This window comes from Nerophis ophidion, linkage group LG09 (assembly GCF_033978795.1).
Source record: "Nerophis ophidion isolate RoL-2023_Sa linkage group LG09, RoL_Noph_v1.0, whole genome shotgun sequence".
Taxonomy (NCBI): domain Eukaryota; kingdom Metazoa; phylum Chordata; class Actinopteri; order Syngnathiformes; family Syngnathidae; genus Nerophis; species Nerophis ophidion.
The window spans coordinates 30,909,667-30,929,037 of NC_084619.1; the positions used below are offsets into that span (position 1 = coordinate 30,909,667).

The following is a 19,371-nucleotide window of genomic DNA, read 5'->3' on the forward strand; positions in this document are numbered from 1 at the left end:
TGAGTACTGGCCAATACCGATATAAACCGATATGATATCAGCATGAATCATAGAACAGACTATTATTATTTCATAGTGTAAAAACTGTTTCAGCGAGTGAAATTGCAGAACAACGATAGGCATGAAAAACAATAACCTTATGACAGATACATGCTTTTGAAGAGTGCTATTTATTTATTTTTATTTTTTTTAAGTCGTAAGTTAAATGATGTAGACGTGTTTGTTTGATACACTCCTGGCTTGGAGACTTTGTATCTTTAAGTAATATGCAACTATAATTATATGATAATTGTTTCTATTGACAAAAGTCAATATAATCATGTTTTAGACTGCAATATTGTTCAATTAAGGACACCAAAGCGTTTTGGGCTCCTTAAAAAGGGGTAGAAAAGCGCTATACAAGTACAACCCATTTACCATTTATTACATTTAGCTTCTGTGCTTAGCTGTGGTGTAGCTGCTAGCTTCTAGTAGTCTATAGCCTACCATGTTTACTAAGGGTGTGGGGAAAAATGGATTCGAATACGAATCGCGATTCTCACGTTGTGCGATTCAGAATCATTTCTCTTTTTTTTTTTATCGTTTTTTTTTTAATGTAGCCAACAAACCAGTACACAGCAATGCCATAACAATGCAGTCCAATTCCAAAACCAAACCTGAACCAGCAACACTCAGAACTGCAATAAAGAGACACAAACACCACACAGAACAAACCAAAAGTGGTGAAACAAAAATGAATATTATCAACAACAGTATCAATATTAGTTATAATTTCAGCATAGCAGTGATTAAAAATCCCTCATTGACATTATCATTAGACATTTATCAAAATTTAAAAAAAAAGAACAATAGTGTCTTAGTGGCTTACACTTGCATCGCATCTCATACGCTTGACAACACACTGTGTCCAATGTTTTCACAAAGATAAAATAAGTCATATTTTTGGTTTGTTTAATAGTAAAAACAAATTTACATTATTGCAATCAGTTGATAAAAACATTGTCCTTTACAATTCCATCCATCCATCCATTTTCTAGCGCTTATTCCCTTTGGGGTCGCGGGGGGCACTGGTGCCTATCTCAGCTACAATCGGGTGGAAGGCAGGGTACATCCTGGACAAGTTGCCACCTCATCTCAGTCCTTTACAATTATAGAAGCTTTTTTTTTTTTTAAACTACTGCTCTGCCAGCATGTCAGCAGACTGGGGTAGATCCTGCTGAAATCCTATGTATTGAATGAATACAGAATTGTTTTGAATCGGAAAAATATTGTTTTTGAATCGAGAATCGCGTTGAATTGAAAAAATCAATATATAATCGAATCGCGACCCCAAGAATCGATATTGAATCGAATCGTGGGACACCCAAAAATTCGCAGCCCTATTGTTTACGTTTTATAAATGAGTTCATTAAAGTACAAGAAAACATCAAACTTCTGTGCTTATTGGAGGACAAACTGGCTGTTTGCAAAAGTAAACGCGCTGTAGGACTGCTTGATTTGTAGATTTGAGATGCAAGACGGTACCTTCAGAGATACCAGGACTAGGCATGACAGTTTGTGATTTGATGTTATTGCCCCATATGTACAGATGTGCCCAATTTATAACAACCACTAACATAATTTGTTCCTAGGCTGAATATAACCAAAGACCAATAAATGTGCATCTTTTAATCATGCCCACTTGATTGAACCCGATACTATGGGCTTTGTTGTAACCATGGGCAGAGAGACTCCATGAAATGTGGAAGAAGTCAGGCCGATAGACACAAAATTACTTAAAAAAAATAAAATAATAATTACAACTATATTATTGCTGTAAATTTGTCCTTACCACACTGCATGACAGCAGGGGGTGTTGGGTAATTCAATAAATACAGGAAGAAAACTTACATTATTGTGAAATACTTAGTTTGACGTTATGTTAGAAGTGTAAGGAGTAAATCATGCTGGGGTGTTACCTGCACATTAACAAATGTGACATCAGTAAGCCTCCTCCTTCTGACATTTCCTTCCCCTAGTGGATTTGACCTGATCAATGATTGGGATTTCATTGTTTTTACGACACATTTTGCAGCAAAGAGCTTTTCAATTAACTAATGTGTAGATTACCATCAATCTCCCAACCAAGAGTCAATCTTATCCCCCTCAATTTGTCCTGACCAAGAGATAACTGGGAACCTTTGATCCGCTCCCTCCGACGTCCATATCCGGCGCAACTCATTCTGTTCATCAGTCTTCTTCCGAACGTAGAAGTTGTATTGGTGGGATGGTTGAGACGATCCCATTACCAATATTATCAGTTTGCTGATTTATAACATGCTCAGATCAGCATGAACACCCCCACTCCACTGAGTTATGTACGTCTGTGCACATGAATGCATCACTTAAACTTGCTTCATGTTTTGCAGTGTCCTGGTCCTGGCTAAGGATCCCTGGTGTGCTACAGCGTCTGGCTTTCACCTACTTTGTCTTGGCTCTGCTGCAGACCCTATGGGGAAACAAAGAGAATGGACAAAGTGAAGTAAGCAGTCATGATCGAGTCAGTAAAACTTTAAAGTTTTTTAGTGAATTAAAACAGATGATACTCTAACTGAATTTGTATTAGCTCCTCCTAACAGAATTGATCTTTGCCTCAAATCAACTTTTCTTTCCCCTTCATGCTCGAGCTGTATTACAGGCTTGACAAAACGAAAGCTTCAGTCGCTAACCTCAAGGATTTAATTGACTCACGGATGCTTGACGAAGACTCGAATTTCTCTGACTCAGGGGTGGTCGACAATAAGTCAAGTTCACTCAAATTTCAGTTACTCACGGATGCTTAACAAAGCGTCAAGTTGACTCGAGGTTTACTGAATTGCGAGTGCTCGACGAAGACCTAAGTTTTACTGACTCACGGGTGCTCAACGAAGATTCAAGTTTCAGTGACTCATGGGTGCTTGGCGAAGATTTACGTTTCACAGACTAGCTGGGGCTTGACGAAGACTCAAGTTAAACTGACTCATGGATGCTTGACGAAGATTTACATTTCACAGACTCGCTGGGGCTTGACGAACACTAGTTTTACTGACTCACGGATGCTTGACAAACACTGTAGTTTAACTGACTCACGGATGCTCAACAAAGACTCTAGTTTTACTGACTTTTGGATGCACTAATATAGACTCAAGTTTCACTGACTCATGGGTGCCCAACAAAAACCCAGGTTTCATTGACTAGCAGGTCCCTGACGAAGACTTGAGTTTCATTGACTCGCAGGTGCTTGACGAAGACTTGTGTTTTTGCTGAAACCTGAATGTTTGACAGACTCAGGTTTACTGAATCACGGGTACCCTAATGGTTACCCGAGTTTCAGTGATCGTGGATGCCCGAGGAAAACTCAAGTATCACTGACCTGTGGGTGCCTGATTTAGACTCGAGTTTCAGTGACTCCTGGGTGCCCTAATGAAACCCCAGCTTTTACTGACTCACAGGCACTCGACAACTACTCAAGTTTTACTGACTCACGGTTGCCTGATTAAGACTCGAGTTTCAATGACTCCTGGGTGCTCTAATGGGACGGCGTGGCGCAGTGGTAGAGTGGCCGTGCGCAACCTGAGGGTCCCTGGTTTGATCCCCACCTAGTACCAACCTCGTCACGTCCGTTGTGTCCTGAGCAAGACACTTCACCCTTGCTCCTGATGGGTGCTGGTTAGCGCCTTGCATGGCAGCTCCCTCCATCAGCGTTTGAATTTGTGTGTGAATGGGTGAATGTGGAAGTAGTGTCAAAGCGCTTTGAGTACCTTGAAGGTTGAAAAGCGCTATACAAGTACATCCCATTTATCATTTATCATTTAACGAAACCCCAGCTTTTACTGACTCACCGGCACTCAACAATACCTCAAGTTTTACTGACTCATGGTTGATTGACAAAGACTCAAGTTTCAGTGGCTCACTGACACTTCCTGCATTGACTTTGCCTTCAAAAGCCAGCGTTGAGACACTGTCAACATATCACTGTAACAGAGGGGAGTGTGTCTTTGTTTAAGGAAATCCTGCAATTTCTAATTTTAACGCCCGAGTCGCACTTCTCCCACTTCTTTCATGTTGCCTTCTCCAATCGTTGTAGGACAAAAAATAGTTTATAAGCCACACGCATCAGACACTGGTGCTGATGTTGTCGCATCCTTTTTCTTTAGGCTAATAAAGTCTATCTGTAGGCTATTGTTATGGAAGAATCTATACAACACATGTTGGTATTGTTCGGTACTGATTTAAATAAGACATTTTTAAGTTAGTTTAATGATGTGGTGTTTTTTTGCATGGAACTTGCTGATCATGATTATTAGTAGTATAAAACACAAGAAAAATATACTTATTTGTGGAGAATCTAACAATATTTAATACAATAACAAATTAAAAAAGTAAACAAAAATAAAAACAACTAATTTCTGAGTTTATAAACAATATAATAATATATACATTTTATTTAAACAACACATATATTTGTAAAAATAAACATACAAGAGAACTGTAAAACATTGTTCTCACCACACTAGTATAGGGCCCCGTTTACACTACACACCAAATCAGATTTTTTTGCTCTCACATGACACACATAAAAAAAATGTTGCCGGTTTAAACACTCCAAAGTGCTTCAAACCTGATCTTTTGGCATCAGATTCAGGCCACATCAGGAGGTAGTCCTGAATTCGATTGGAACCTGATCTTTTCAAAGGTAATTTCAGTGTTAATGCAATGCGACCTGAATGTGACTTTTTCGTCAGCTTTGGGCTAGCTACATCACTCGTTTGCGCGGGGAAAGACAGAGTCGCCAGCGGAAGTGGATTTTTTTATCACATTATCCGGTTTCGGTGAGCAAAGTCGATTTAAGGCGACCAAATTTTCCATGCATTACTTGTCAATAGTGCGCAAATACTAGGCTATATGTAATATATTAATATGCATATTTGTAATCCGAAGATAGAGCGAATGTTGAAGGACCGGAATTGACGCTGTGGCGCATTTGCTTACATGTGAGTTTAGAAATAAAGCTCACATAAATCCAAGCTGATGTCTGCCATAAATAAAAAGATTACAACCCTCCCAAATATATTACACTATATACATACATTTAGACATTATATTACTGTAATTTACTTTCACATTTAAAAAAAATACTAATTTTAAGGTGTTATGACTTTTATTTAATTTTGTAGTAGTAGCGACTTCCTTCCAGGCTTGGGATCTTTCTGTGTGGAGTTTGCATGTTCTCCCCGTGAATGCGTGGGTTCCCTCCGGGTACTCCGGCTTCCTCCCACTTCCAAAGACATGCACCTGGGGATAGGTTGATTGGCAACACTAAATTGGCCCTAGTGTGTGAATGTGAGTGTGAATGTTGTCTGTCTATCTGTGTTGGCCCTGCGATGAGGTGGCGACTTGTCCAGGGTGTACCCCGCCTTCCGCCCGATTGTAGCTGAGATAGGCGCCAGCGCCCCCCGCGACCCCGAAAGGGAATAAGCGGCAGAAAATGGATGGATGGATGGATGCATAGCGACTTCCTTCTGTTCAACTTCCTTTGTTTTCACTTCATCAAAGTGTGCATGCAAGTGACGTCAAGGCCACATTGGTACCACATTGGGGACACATTGGGCCGTGTGTGCGTTTACACTGGACTCTGATAAAAATAAAATTTTAAATGTAGTGTAAACAGGCAGCTGGAAAAAAATAGATTAAAAATGTTTTTGATGGAGGCCTGTTTGGTATGCAGTGTAAACATAATGATACTACGATGGTGTCAATACTAACATTATTTAGATTGATACAACCACCTCAAGTGGAATCTCTTTGTAAATGGCTATTAAATATTTTGAAATTCAAACCAATTCAACAACTGTAAACAATCGCTTTTAATGGACATTCTATAGTACTGTGTAATTGTAATTTTATCATTTGTAATTTTGAAGTAAATATGGTTATAATCATTATCATTTGTAATAACCAAATAGCAATCAATTTTGTTTAATAATTATTTTCCAAGCTATGGGACCCATTACCTCCCTGCTTGGCACTCAGTATCAAGGGTTGGAATGGGGGGTTAAATCACCACGATTACCGCTGCTGCCCACTGCTCCCCTCACCTCCCAGGGGGTGAACAAGGGGATGGGTCAAATGCAGAGGACACATTTCGCCACACTTAGTGTGTGTGTGACAATCATTGGTACTTTAACTTTGACTTTAATACATTTAGTGCTAAGAAGTATGGCATTTTTATATTTTGTTTTGACATGTTCATAATTATTTTTATGACAAAATCAATTAATTCTGTATAAGGTCTCTTTTAAACACATTCGAATTTACCAAATTTGCTTCTTCGAGTTCATGTTTATATTAACAAATCAGATCACAACACTACCAAACGTATCTTGAAGCTCAGGACCAAAATTATATCAATTGTCAACAATTCAAATTTAATTTAATGGGGTTTGTGCCACAGAGTCACTGGTGGTCACCAGTCCAGGATGTGGTGCTCTACTGGCCCCAATGGCTCATCATCATTCTCTTGGAGACGCTGTGGCTATGCATCACCTTCCTTCTGCCTGTGCCCAACTGCCCCACGTATGTACTCTCATCTATCCACTAAATAATTCACTTTTCCTATATGCAGAGGGTGTAAATTGCATGCAGCTCTCCTTAATGGCGTGATCCCCAAGTTCGGATAATGGCATATAGCAGCCTTTGCCGTGCAGTGTTCACCTTGTGCTGCTTCTGTTAGGAACTAAGGTGATTTATGGGCCTGCGTTGGATGCTGGAGAGGGCGTAATTAGACTATCTGGATATGTCATTTTCCGTAAGAGGAGAGGAGGCCGAGGATCCATCTTCCTCGCTCTGAGACCTCTGCTAAGTGTTGCTTTTTGTGTGTCCCTCCTAACACACAATTACAAACCTGTGTCTGTTTCAACCAGACAGTGTTTTGGTGTTTTAACCTCATTGTTATTTTCTACGGTGGGAGACAAAATGAGGCTTGCATGTTTAATATTTTTCATCCTACCCATTTACTGCTGTTGCTGTATATCTAGTGTTGATGTCTCCTGTTATCAGAGGCTATTTAGGAGCAGGTGGAATTGGGGATAATGGTCTTTACCCAAACTGCACTGGAGGGGCGGCAGGGTACATTGACAAGTGGATGTTTGGTGACAAGATGTATAGGTACCCCACGTGCAAAGTAAGTCTTTTTTTTTTAAAGAGCACAGGTCTTTTTACAGTGGGAGGATTTAAAACAGCAATTTTTGCCTTCTGCAGGAAATGTACCGCTCCACACAACCATTCGACCCAGAGGGGATTCTTGGTACAATCAACTCAGTTGTGATGGGATTTATGGGGATGCAGGTGAGATACTATTTTTTTTTTTTTTTCAAACTTCTCATTTTTAATAAGTGTGGCACAATTTCGGTTTGTCACACTGAAACTGGACTTTAGGCAGTAGTTAAGACTATGGATGAGTCTTGGCCGTGTATTATCTGTGTGACAACGAGAAGTGTGTTTTTCTTACTCTGCAGCATGTTGTCCATAGGTCGCTTCTTCAGTACTTGCCTTACTGTAGAAATAACAACTACATAGACATTCATTCTAACACTACCTGAGGGTTCAATATCAATGATTTAAGTTAATTTAATCACAATCACTTTCCACAATCAGTGCACAAAACATTGGAAAAGGCTGTCATGAATGGAAGTACAGTAGGACCTAATTGGCTATGTGATATGATAGCTCCTGAGTCAGAACATTTGTATCTCAAATCAACGTCTTCCATTGAAATGAATTAAAATCAATCTTATTAGTGCTTAGCCCCCAAAACAGCACAATCATAACATATACGACGCCTTTTTAAAAGAAAAAAACTTTTAGCTAGGAAATATTGCATAAAAAAAATACAATAGAATGTCAAAATAACTACTATAGTAGTTTTATGTAGTAATGTTCACAGTGTTTACCTCAGAGAGTAGACTTCTATGGTATCTCCTTCCAGATGCTTCTCTGTATAACACACCATCAGCACCTTGTCCTTATTTTCATGCATAAATGTCAGCCGTTTAAGTATTATTTTAACTTTCTTGGCTGGCGTTAGGCTCATTCTGCTTCATTGTGGTGCAGACTAGCTCAGTCAAGCTGGCGACACGCGCTGTCATGTTTTAAAGATTTCTTTCTTCAATTCAATGAAAATCATCCAGTTCTTCGAGAACTGTCCTTCACAGTCTCTTTATTCCTTTCATTGGTTGGAAAAAAAGTAACTATAAGGTATTTCTTACAAGGTAGACTAGATGGTTTGGGCGGCTCTCACAGGGTTCTTTGTGATATTTGCCACGCCAACGGATGGCAGCGATGCTTATTAGTGCTTATTGGTGGCTAACAATGCAGCTAATGGGATTCATCTATTGCGCCCATAAAGCATTCTAAACAAACATCCAAATTCGCCAATAATACTCCATTTACATGTTGTGACCTGCACACTACCTAAGTATTAGTGATATTGTCATTGCACAGGAACTACCGTATTTCCTTGAATTGCCGCCGGGGCGCTAATTAATTTAAAACCTCTTCTCACTCCTGCGCTTACCAAAGGCATGTGGGGAAAGTAGGCATGTGCTAATTATTTTAAAACCTCTTTTCACTCCCGCACTTACCAAAGGCATGCAGTAAAAATTTGAGTGTGATGTAAAATACCATCATGAATAGCACATTTAATAAAAAAAAGTTATTATGGTTTTACCTTTACTTATAAATGAAATCCATGCCAGCTCCTTCTGATCAAAAGCATCGATAACTTGTTTATAGAAGTCTTCCTTATCTTTCTTCAGTTATATAAGTCTCTCTGTCTCGATTGAGATCTTCCTTTATTACTTCCTGCTTCGATTGAAAGTCCAGTTTAGAAAACTGCTATCAGACCGCTGCTATCAGTTAGATCGGCTCCTCAAGTGCGGGGGCGACAACAGAATTATCCTCGGACAACTCCTCCTCCCTTTCTGCTCCGTGGGTGATCTCTTTATCCCACCGCTGCCACCAGGAAGTGTTATTGTATAAATAATACACTGGGTATTTAGGACTGGAACATGCTTTATTTCAGCCCGGTTGATAAAATATCCAGCATAGGTGTTACTTCCTAAAAGGTCCGTCGTGCACCCCCCGCGTCATATCCGTCCCAGCACAATTCACGTCACTCATTGTCACTTCTTCTGTAGCTGAGTAGTCGCAAGAAGGATCACTAGCGCCCTCTACCACCAGGAGGCGGTACAGTATTGTGACAGTCTCAAGCCGTCGTCTTGCGGGTTCCCAGAACCACCAAGAAAGGACATGGCTTGAGCAGTTTGAGTTTATTTATTTTCCAATAAAACCTCAGTCCAGGTTGCTCTTCCGCTCCTCCTCTCCGCTCGCTTACCGACGCTGCCTCCTCGCTGCCATCTTGCATCTCCATCGTGCCCTGCCTGTATGTCGGACCGTCGGCTCCACCTCTCCATAGCTATATTAATAAATCATAGCTGCTTACTGTTCTTTTTAGCATACCGGTATCCAATAGCTTGGACCTTAAATCCTACTGAATAGCTCTTAATCTTCTTCCCTTTATGCGATTTCAAATTACCGGTATTGAAATCAGCCTCCTCCATTTTGAAAATGACAGGGGAAGTGTCACTCGTGACGTCACGAGTTTGACCCTGCGGTAATACTAAGCATGCGCTAATTATTTTGTGAAGCAAGTTTGACCCGGCAGTAATTCGAGGCAGGCGCATACTATATGCCCTGCGGCAATTCAAGGAAATACGGTACTTTTAGTAGCGCCGTGATCAAAGAGCGCTAACAAACTTATGCAGCTTATGACATACTGAGATGGTGTGCTGCTGCATCGCCATTGAGTTGGTGAAAGTTAATTCTAGATTATAAATAATGCCTCTCACTTGTTTAGCAAAAAGATGTCGCTATAAACCCAGAAGTTGGTCAACTATGACATTCAACTTAGATGTGGAGATTGAGAGAGAAAAACTAAAAGATACTCTTTTTTATTTGTTTTACCTTTGTGAGGATTATGATTAATTCTTCATCTAAACAGGAAGATATAAACATCCCATCAGTTGACATCCCACATTGTACAGTAAGTGATCGTTTTATAATGATCGTAATTTGTAATTCTTGTTCAGCTACTTGTTGGATATGCTAATCACTCATCTTCTGAAATTTGTAGCGCCTCCTCTGTATATTCATACACAAAAATATAATGTTCTAGATCATCATTTGTCCCAAAGTAGTAGTCGTTACTTATTTTCCACCATAATTTACAAATAAATTCTTTAAAATTCCGACAACGTGAATTCCTGGATTTTCTTTTCACATTCTGTCTCTCACAGTTGAAGTGTACCTATGATGAAAATTACAGACCTCTGTCATCATTTTAAGTGGGAGAACTTGCACAATCGGTGGCTGACTAAATACTTTTTTGCCCCACTGTATGTTTAACTTTCAAAAAAGTGCAGTTTTCCTTTAAGTTCGGGCACTCTTAAGTTGAGTTACCATTGTATTGCGTGTGTGCTCATGTGACTTTTACCAGCATAAGAGTGATGACCTCATCAAACTGCGCCCTGGGCCACAAACAACACACTAGTTTGCTAACTTAATAGTTCTGAGTTTTTTGATTATAGTAGTACTTCCTTATTGGTTATATTACCTAAAATGCTTGTTTCAACATTTTTCATTGAAATGATTTGTAATCAAATGAATCCATGCTGGGCAGCACGGGGGGCCAGGGGTTAGTGGATATGCGTCACAATACGAAGGTCCTGAGTAGTCCTGAGTTCAATCTCGGGCTCGGGATCTTTCTGTGTGGAGACTGCATGTTCTCCCGTGACTGCGTGGGGTACTCCGGCTTCCTCCCACCTCCAAAAACATGCACCTGGGGATAGGTTGATTGGCAACACTAAATTGGCCCAAGTGTGTGAATGTTGTCTGTCTATCTGTGTTGGCCCTGAGATGAGGTGACAACTTGTCCATGGTGTACCCCGCCTCCCGCCTGAATGCAGCTGAGATAGGCTCCAGCACCCCCCGCGACCCCAAAAGGGACAAGCGGTTGAAAATGGATGGATGAATCCATGCTGGTCTCCTTCCCAAAAAACTAAATTTTAACATATGAAACACGCTTTTTAATAACTTCCAGTTAATAAAAAATGTCATAAAATAAGTTAGGTGTTTGACATTTCACAGTGGAATGTATTTTTATACTGTGTGAAAAGTACACCTTTGAACTAGTAAGACGTGAGGTGTGGCTTGGAAAGGAATAATTTCTCTCACATGCATAAAAAAACACTCCTTCGTACCAACCTTGTTATTTTCCATTCACACCAGTTAAACAGGTAAGAATGTTACCAATATAATTGATGGTGACAGTGTCATGACCTGTCAACTTAAGTCATGTTTTGTTTTGTATTTGTTATAGTTTTTGTATGTTTGGGTATGTTTCTGTTTCAGCGCTCCTTCCTATGTTTACTACATGGTATATAGAGCCCTGTTCTCCACACCTGCCTTTGTTTAGTGATTAGTGTCCCCAAATGCTGTCTACACTCATCTTGGTCCTTTTATACCCCGTCTCCCCACTCAATCGGGGCGGCTACTTTGTTCGTCCTTGACGACAATTACGTTCAATTGAGCCTCATGCAACAGTTATGTTTTCAGGCCAGCTTTACGTTACAACCTAAGTCTTGTTTATTTTCTATGCCTTACTTCCCGTGCGCCTCCAAGCGTCACGCTGTTTTTGTCTTTTTGCCTTACCATTGGAAGTAAAAGATTCTAACATGCACGCTGCTTTCTGCCGCTTCCTGTTATTCCGCTTCCTAGGGACACAACTATTCCAGGCTTACGACCCGTACTCAACACTTTAACGGAATGTTCTATTTTCATTATGTCCTGTTAAATTTAAAGACGGAGACTGGTGTTATTATTAGTTATTAGTATTGACATTAAAGCCTTTTCACTTTAAATTGTGCCTTTTTGCTGTTATATCTTATTTCTACAATGTGCTTTAGGCGAATAAAGATAGAATTTGCCCCAAGATTGCACGTTGGACACCACTGTGCTATATGTGGCGTTTTACCTGAGTTAATCTGTTCCTATAGCGCTTACAAAAATGTCTCTGTTTGAAAGAAAATATATACATATATATATATTATATCCAGATATTTGTTTCTCTTCTTTTTCTGATTTGTTGTGCTACGGGAGTGTTTTTCAACCTTTTTTGAGCCAAGGCACCTTTTTTGCGTTGAAAAAATCCAGAGGCACACGACCAGCAGAAATCATTAAAAAACAAAACTCAATTGACAGTAAAAAGTTGTGTTGCAATTGTTGGACATTACTTTAAACCATAACCAACCTTGCGTCAATATCGCTCGTCTCAAAATAGGTGTACTGTCACGACCTGTCACATCACGCTGTGACTTATTTGTAGTTTTTTGCTGTTTTTCTGTGTGTAGTGTTTTAGTTCCTGTCTTGCGTTCCTATTTTGGTGGGTTTTTCTTTTTTTTTTGTATTTTCCTGTAGCAGTTTCATGTCTTTCTTTGAACGATATCTACTTTGTTTTCGCAATCAAGAATGTTTCAGGTTTTTTTTTCCTTCTTTGTGGAGACATTTTTGATTGTCATGTCAGGTTCGGATGTACATTGTGGACGCTGTCTTTGCTACAGAATAAGTCTTTGCTGTCGTCTAGCATTCTGTTTTTGCTTACTTTGTAGCCGGTTCAGTTTTAGTTTCGTTCTGCATAGCCCTCCCTTAGCTTCAATGCCTTTTCTTAGGGGCACTCACCTTTTGTTTTGTTTTGGCTTAAGCATTTGACACCTTTTTACTTGCACGCTGCCTCCCGCTTTTTCCGACATCTACAATGCAGTTAGATACCGGCTGCCATCTACTGATATGAAAGAGTATTACACGGTTACTCTGCCGAACTCTAGACAGCACCGGCACTCAACAACACATAATTTGCAGACCATCATACTCTTTTTCAAATAATATTTTTAACCCAAATAGGTGAAATTAGATAATCTCCCACGGTACACCGGACTGTATTTCACGGCACACTAGTATGCCACGGCGCAGTGGTTGAAAAACACTTTGCTACTGCCTGGTTTTACTAACAATATATTGTCAGGAAGAACTTCAAATTTTGAGACGCAATGTTCCCGTCATAGTCAGGTAGTTCAAAAAGATTGAGGATATACCATTCATAATCTAACATTTTTAATTTCTGGACGGGCTGTTGAGACTGAGCACATCAGTCAGTGAGTGTTAGATGACATGCCAGGTGTTCGCCGGCCTGCTCTGTGTTGGCCCTTGCTAATGTCCCTGGCTGAAATGCATTCATCATCACCAAATTAAAGGGAGCCTGCAGATAACTTACAGCCCACATCTGGCTTCACGGGATGGGAGAAATGTGAGCGCCACATCAGGGACACCTCCCAGGCCTATTTGGTTACCCAAGGCCAAATATACGAACATTCTAGTTGTTGGTGTTTTTTCATTTAAAATGTGATTTAAACGCCTTATCTCCTTACAGGCAGGGAAAATTATCATTTTCTACAAGGGGAAGAATGTCCAGATCCTGTGCAGATTCCTGGTGTGGGCCATCATACTGGTAGGTCACCTCATCTGGAAGCTGTATTGTCACGCAGAGTAGACAACAAAGCACATTGTATGACGCATTTGGATGAGCACATCTTTGCGTGCAGGTAAATGCTGCTGTGTTTGTTTCAGCTGCTTGATATTAGTCATCACTGTTGAGCTCATGAGGACCGCAGGGATGTCAAACTTGTTTATATTGAGGGCCACATTGCAATTATGGCTGCCTTCCGAGGGCCATTTGTAACAGTGAATATATATGAATATCAACATATGATTGCTTTGTTACACCATTTGTATAGTTAATTATTTTGGATCATTACACATTTTTTTACGGACAGATTGGTGAAGGATTTGCTCTGAATTCATTGTCCATCCGACAAGCAGATATTTAAGTGATTTTGATCACCATAAAAAATGCTTGTTGCAATTTAAGAAAATATCAAAATGTACAACAAATGCATTTGGATTTGATACATGTTTTTCTCAAAATTGAAAGAAAACAAACATACAGCCAAATAGTGCTTTATTATTCCTAGCCTTTCACTGGCCACGTAAATGCCATTGTGGGCCGCAACAAATAATTTGGCGGATCACATAAAAGGATGTGAGGCCAGATCTGGCCCCTGGGCCTTGAGTTTGACACCTGTGGTGAAGAATATATGCAATTGCATGCAATACATGTTTCTGTCAAAATTGAAATGAGAAATACATTTGGCCAGAAAGTGCTTCGTTATTTCCAGGCAGCCTTTCGCAGACCACATTAATGATGTGGCCACATAAAAAAGTGTAGAGGGACACTTTAATTCATTTTAAATGGTGAGGCCGGCCACGTTAAAGGGGACCTATTATCCAAAACCAACTGTTCTTAGCTATTGGTACATGTTTTTGTGTATGTGGGATTTGCATAAGTCCCGAAAATTCTAATTTCGAAGGCGTGGCGGAGATATTTAGAAAACAGTATTGCCTTCCTTCATACTTCTTCCGAACAAGCCATTTGGAATTTGACCAATTTGTGACATTTCCCCCATCGGTGACATTAGCGGATATCTCCATTTATGGTAAATTTTTACCTAAAGAGCTTTGCGCGAGTCTAACATTGTAGTCCAACGGTGTAGTCAATAAGCTCCTACTTTTTCTCTGTCATTTTGTTGTGGGACAGTACATGCACCTGAATCCTCCACTGTTGCCATTTATAATACAAAGCAGCAAAAAGTTTGAACTTTTGTCCGTCAGTATAGTCTGTATAGAAGCACTAAAAACTACCACAGGGCTGACGGGGAAAAGACACAGTTGAATTGATTGATTGATTTTGATTGAAACTTTTATTAGTAGATTGCACAGTTCAGTACATATTCCGTACAATTGATCACTAAATGGTAACAGCCGAATAAGTTTTTCAACTTGTTTAAGTTGGGGTCCACGTTAATCAATTCATGGTAAGTGGAGGCACGTGAAAAAGACGGTCAAAAAGCAGCTTGAAAACGGTCTGTAAAACAATCTATGCAACATTTTGGCCAAAGAACCACCTTTACATGTTGTGTAAATTTGTGTTTCTTAACCATAGAGTGGCGAGCGCTCCCTAGAGCAGTGGTTCTCAACCTTTTTTCAGTGATGTACCCCCTGTAAAAAAAAAAATAATTTAAGTACCCCCTAATGAAAGCAAAGCATTTTTGGTTGGAAAAAAGAGATAAAGAAGTAAAATACAGCACTATGTCATCAGTTTCTGATTTATTAAATTGTATAACAGTGCAAAATATTACTCATTTGTAGTGGTCTTTCTTGAACTATTTGGAAAAAAAAGATATCAAAATAACTAAAAAGTTGTTGAAAAATAAACAAGTGATTCAATTATAAATAAAGATTTGTACACATAGAAGTAATCATCAACTTAAAGTGCCCTCTTTGGGGATTGTAATAGAGATCCATCTGGATTCATGAACTTAATTGTAAACATTTCTTCACAAAAAAAGAAATCTTTAACATCAATATTTATGGAACATGTCCACAAAAAATCTAGCTTTCGACACTGAATATTGCATTGTTGCATTTCTTTTCACAGTTTATGAACTTACATTCAAATTTTTTTTAAGTATTATTCAATAAATATATTTATAAAGGATTTTTGAATATTGGCTATTTTTAGAACATTTTTTTAAAAAATCTCACGTACCCCTTGGCATACCTTCAAGTACCCCCAGGGGTACGCGTACCCCCATTTGAGAACCACTGCCCAAGAGGGCTGCCAAAAATATCTGTTTCCCAGCCGTGGTCCGTATGGGCCGCAGCGGTTCTCAGTTGTAATACACTTTCCCACCTATTGTGGCAGTAAAGACAATCTCAAACAAACGGAAAATCCTTGGAGCTAAAATCATAGTCGATTTAATTTGCACTTTAATTTTATTGACAGCTAAGAAATTGATTTATTATTAATTTAGTGTATTTATTTTAGCACAAAAGAATTGTAAGTAAATGTATTTTTCATCAATTATTTATGAGTCCCTTCTTAGGCGGTATATTTGGTTACTTATTTTTCGAATCAGCCTGACCAAAGCCTAAGGTCTATGTATTGAGTAAATAATCTTTGTGAGTAATACATTGTTTCATATCATTTCGCTAGTTTGTAAACTGTAAGTAGGTTAGATATAATTTTTGAATATCATTAAAATCAAGTGCATGATTGCTAAATATTCTGTATTCATATTTGAGTGGGCCCTGGGTCTCTTGTGGAAAAGTTGGGCCCCGAGGTCAAAAAGGTTGAGAACCCCTGATGTAACAAGAAAGTGTTTTAATTGTACTTTTGTAGAAAAAAATCATAATATGACCCACGTTAAAAGATGTGGCGGGCCATGTCTGACCCCAGGGCCCTGAGTTTGACACCTGTGATCTAAGGTTTTTCAAATATTTTGAGAATCTTATTAATCTATATTCAATAAATCAATCAATCAAAGTTTATTCATACAACCTTTAATCACAAAGGTCCCAAAAGGCTGCACAAACCACAACAACATAAAATTCCAACCAACAGGCACGAAGAGAAACCTTGGAAGGGACTGCAGATAGGGTTAATAATGTGAGAGTCCAGTCCATTGAGGGGCCAGCAGGAGATCCTCTTGAATGAGAAACAAGTCAGCAGCGCAGAGACGTCACCAACTGATGCAAAGAGGAGTGGTCCACCTCGGGTCCCAACTTCGAACAGCTAGCGAATCGTCTGTAGAAACTGATCCGTGGCCACCAGATAACCTCTCCGTGCAGGAGAGTGGGACAGAGCAGTAAAGAAACGGAATTTTAGCGATATTACAGAGATGAAAGAAGGCTGTTTTAGTAACAGTGAAGATAATAAGAAGATAATATCGAGATTCTTTACCGAGTCGCTTTGCATAATTGCACTTATAAATAAGTGCTGGTATCTGGCAGGACCACTAATCAACATTTCCGTTTTTAGCATTATGATACAAAAAGTTGCTGGACATCCATTGTTTAATTTCATTGAGACACGCCTCCAGTTGACTACAATCTGACGTGTTGGTCAGATTTAAAGTCATGTAGAGTTGGGTGTCATCAGCATAACAGTGAAAGCTAACACCGTATTTGCGTATGATGTCACTGAGCGGCAGCATGTAGATGCTGAAGAGTGCAGGGTCAAGAACCAAACCCTGTGGAACTCTGCATGTTACCGTAACATACTCTGAGGTCACTTTGTGATGGGAAACGCACTGCATCCTGTCAGTAAGATAGGAGTTAAACCAAGAAAAGGCTAAGTCTGACATACCAATACGTGTTTAGATATGTTCTAACAAAATGTTATGATCGAAGGTATCTAAAGCAGCGCTGAGATCAAGTAGCAGCAACATGGATGACGCATCAGCATCCATAGCTGACAATAGATCATTAGTCATTTTTACGAGGGCTATCTCAGCAGAAGGATTCGCCGTAAAACCGGACTTGAAGGGTTCACAGAGATCTTTAGACGCTAAATGTTCATTTAGTTGCTGTGCAACTATTTTTTTCAAGATAAAAGGGAAGGTGGGACACCGGCCGGTAGTTTACCATGAGGTCAGGATCGAGGTTAGGTCTTTTAAACAGAGGATGAATAACCGCTTTTTTGAAAGCTAGGGGAACAGCACCAGACGAAAGTGAGAAGTTAATAATATTTAGCAATGATGGTCCTATTACTACATACATGATCAATATTACGTACTATATTACAATTTGTATTATATTAAAATCTAAATCACTATATCATATCTTAGGTACAACCACAATATGAAAAATTGTTAAATTATCACCCCGCTGACAGTCAGTTGAGGTGTGCCTAGTGTTATTGGAGAGTTACATTGTGCTCCCGTTTGCTAGAGAACGATGTTGCTTTGCACACCTGCATGCCAAGTCTGTGCAAATATTTGAGGATCAAATAGCAAATGGTGGCATTGATGAACCGGTATAACAGAGGCAGACTAAGGTCATTAAAAAAAGTAGCTCGCAGGTCATAATTGTTTTGAAGCTTTACTCCATTCTGGGTGGTCTCCAAACACAAAAAAGGAACAAAAAGAGCCAAGCTGGCCTCTATTTCTCAGAGAGGGGGACGCGTCCCACAGGGAGAAGTGAGGGTTATATGAGATGGTCTCTTTTGCATCTCAAAACATGTGACAGGAGGCAAGTTAGTCTGCACTAACGAGATTGACAAGCACCCATGTAGGAAGCTTACACTGTTTGACTATTCTATTAAAATATATACTATTATTCCAAACACATGAAAGAGGTTTCTTGAGGGATTAGTGTTGTTTAAAAAAAAAACAAGAAACAGCCTCGTTTGCTCCAGAGGGAAACATCCCCAACTGGCAGTCATGTGACCTGAAGTGATGATGGAGGTGGACAGGCTGCAGGCTTCTTTGCCTTTGAAATGAAACTGTGCTGGATTTAAAGGAAGGGGCCCGCAATGTCTGTCAGTAAAAACACAGAAAAAATGGATCCCACAACTTTAAGATCAACCTAATGAGATCCAACACCACAGATGAATCAAATAGAACACTCAGTTTCTACTGTATATGCTTGAACAAGCTATATGAAGTGATCAGTATTACACTACTCCATACACATTATTGTAAACATGAAATCTAGTGGTGTTCGGATACAACTTTTTAACTTCCGATACATTACAGGCATTAGAACCTTAAGTATTGTGAAGTGAAGTGAAGTGAATTATATTTATATAGCGCTTTTCTGTAGTGACTCAAAGCGCTTTTACGTAGTGAAACCCAATATCTAAGTTACATTTACACCAGTGTGGGTGGCACTGGGAACAGGTGGGTAAAATGTCTTGCCCAAGGACACAACGGCAGTGACTAGGAAGGCGGAAGCGGGGATCAAACCTGGAACCCTCAAGTTGCTGGCACGGCCACTCTACCAACCGAGCCGTAGGGGCGGTACAGCTCATATTTGCTCATACCGACATTAATTCGATCAACACAAATCATGCAGACTTTTATATTTTTCTCCTGTAGAATGCTAGAAAAGGTTTGATTGAATGAAATTAGGTACTAAAACAATAACCTTATGGTAAACTTATCAATCAATCAATCAATCAATCAATGTTTACTTATATAGCCCTAAATCACTAGTGTCTCAAAGGGCTGCACAAACCACCACGACATCCTCGGTAGGCCCACATAAGGGCAAGGAAAACTCACACCCAGTGGGACATCGGTGACAATAATGACCCAGTGGGACGTCGGTGACAATGATGAC

The 19,371-nt window shown here is 39.6% G+C and overlaps 1 protein-coding gene across 4 annotated transcripts in view; it reads left to right on the forward strand.

Moving 5' to 3' along the window:
- The window catches only part of si:dkey-192p21.6 (uncharacterized protein LOC565246 homolog), a 105,925-nt gene that overhangs the window by 68,885 nt on the left and 17,669 nt on the right, over positions 1 to 19,371 (forward strand). For all 4 annotated transcript variants that reach the window (XM_061910806.1, XM_061910808.1, XM_061910809.1 and 1 more), the window contains 5 exons: positions 2,409 to 2,521; positions 6,473 to 6,594; positions 7,078 to 7,201; positions 7,279 to 7,365; positions 13,562 to 13,639. In XM_061910806.1, the coding sequence (XP_061766790.1) occupies positions 2,409 to 2,521; positions 6,473 to 6,594; positions 7,078 to 7,201; positions 7,279 to 7,365; positions 13,562 to 13,639 (524 nt within the window). The remainder of the gene's footprint in view (positions 1 to 2,408; positions 2,522 to 6,472; positions 6,595 to 7,077; positions 7,202 to 7,278; positions 7,366 to 13,561; positions 13,640 to 19,371) is intronic.